General features: G+C 44.1%; 1 protein-coding gene across 1 annotated transcript in view; it reads right to left on the bottom strand.

Moving 5' to 3' along the window:
- Positions 1 to 574: 574 nt before the first annotated feature.
- LOC139023958 (adhesive plaque matrix protein-like) overlaps positions 575 to 1,411 on the bottom strand; it is a 13,916-nt gene continuing 13,079 nt past the window's right edge. Inside the window, exon 2 of the mRNA XM_070438221.1 lies at positions 575 to 802. Coding sequence (XP_070294322.1) covers positions 575 to 802 — 228 coding nt within the window. The remainder of the gene's footprint in view (positions 803 to 1,411) is intronic.

Genomic DNA, 1,411 nt, shown 5'->3' with positions numbered 1-1,411 from the left:
ATGTTGGAATTTGCTGTAAAAGTCAGACCTTTTACAAAAGTAGTGTGCCATGTGCCATGCTAATTTGACCAATAGTGGAGTGCAACATGCATAAAATAGATGACAGAAGAATCTATACCGTCGATTTATCCTGACCAACGGGTAAATATAACGTTACCAATTTAGACCTACTAGTGGGATTGTCATTTATTCAACATCAAATGGACCCCTAATCACAGTCTGTTGTCATGGCCTTTTCTACAGTAGTTTTATTGTTTATAGATGATGTGGAACTGTTTTATATATTTGTAGACCACAAGAGAAATCGGATGTCAAACTGATTCAGTCGTTTTCCGAACATCTTCTTCGTCCCTAGAAGCCAGTGGCTTGAACATACAGTGCCTTCGGAAAGTATTCAGACCACTTGACTTTTTCCACATTTTGTTACATTACAGCCTTATTCTAAAACGTATTTAAAAAAATAATAATAATAAGTATCCTCATAAATCTAGACACAAAACCCCATAATGACAAAGAAAAAACTGGTTTTTAGAATAATAATACTCACATTTACATAAGTATTCAGACCCTTTACTCAGTACTTTGTTGAGGCACTTTTGGCAGCGCTCACAGCATAGATTCTTCGTGGGTATGACGCTACAAGCTTGGCACACCTGTATTTGGGGAGTTTCTCCCAATCTTCTATGCAGAGCATCTCAAGCTCTGTCAGGTTCGATGGGGAGCGTTGATGGACCAGGGCCACAGCCACACCTAGGATTTTCAGGTCTCTCCAGAGATGTTCGATGGGGTTCAAGTCCAGGCTCTGGTTGGGACATTCAAGAACATTCAGATTCTTGTCCCGAAGCCACTCCTGCATTGTCTTGGCTGTGTGCTTAGGGTCGTTGTCCTGTTAGAAGGTGAACCTTTGCCCCCAGCAGGTTTTCATCAAGGATCTCTCTCTACTTTGCTCTGTTCATCTTTGCTTCCTGACTAGTCTCCCAGTCCCTGCCACTGAAAAACATCCCCACAGAATGGTGCTGCCACCACCATGCTTCACCGTAGGGATGGTGCCAGGTTTCCGACAGACATGACGCTTGGCATTCAGGCCAAAGAGTTCCTATCTTGGTATTATCAGACCAGAGAATCTTGTTTCTCATGGTCAGAGAGTCTAAAGGTGACTTTTGACAAACTCCAAGCGGGCTGTCGTGTGCCTTTTACTGAGGAGTGGCTGGCCACTCTACCATAAAGGCACAGCTGGAGTGCTGTAGAGATGGTTGTCCTTCTGGAAGGTTCTCCCATCTCTACAGAGGAACTCTAGAACTCTGTCAGAGTGACCATCAGGTTCTTGGTCACCTCCCTGACCAAGAACCTTCTCCTCTGATTTCTCTCGCGATACATGGCCCCATCCATCCTCCCCTCAATACGGTGCAGT

This window comes from Salvelinus sp. IW2-2015, unplaced genomic scaffold (assembly GCF_002910315.2).
Source record: "Salvelinus sp. IW2-2015 unplaced genomic scaffold, ASM291031v2 Un_scaffold609, whole genome shotgun sequence".
Classification (NCBI taxonomy): domain Eukaryota; kingdom Metazoa; phylum Chordata; class Actinopteri; order Salmoniformes; family Salmonidae; genus Salvelinus; species Salvelinus sp. IW2-2015.
Note: the sequence above shows the minus strand (reverse complement) of the source record. Positions and strands in the feature narration are given on the sequence as shown.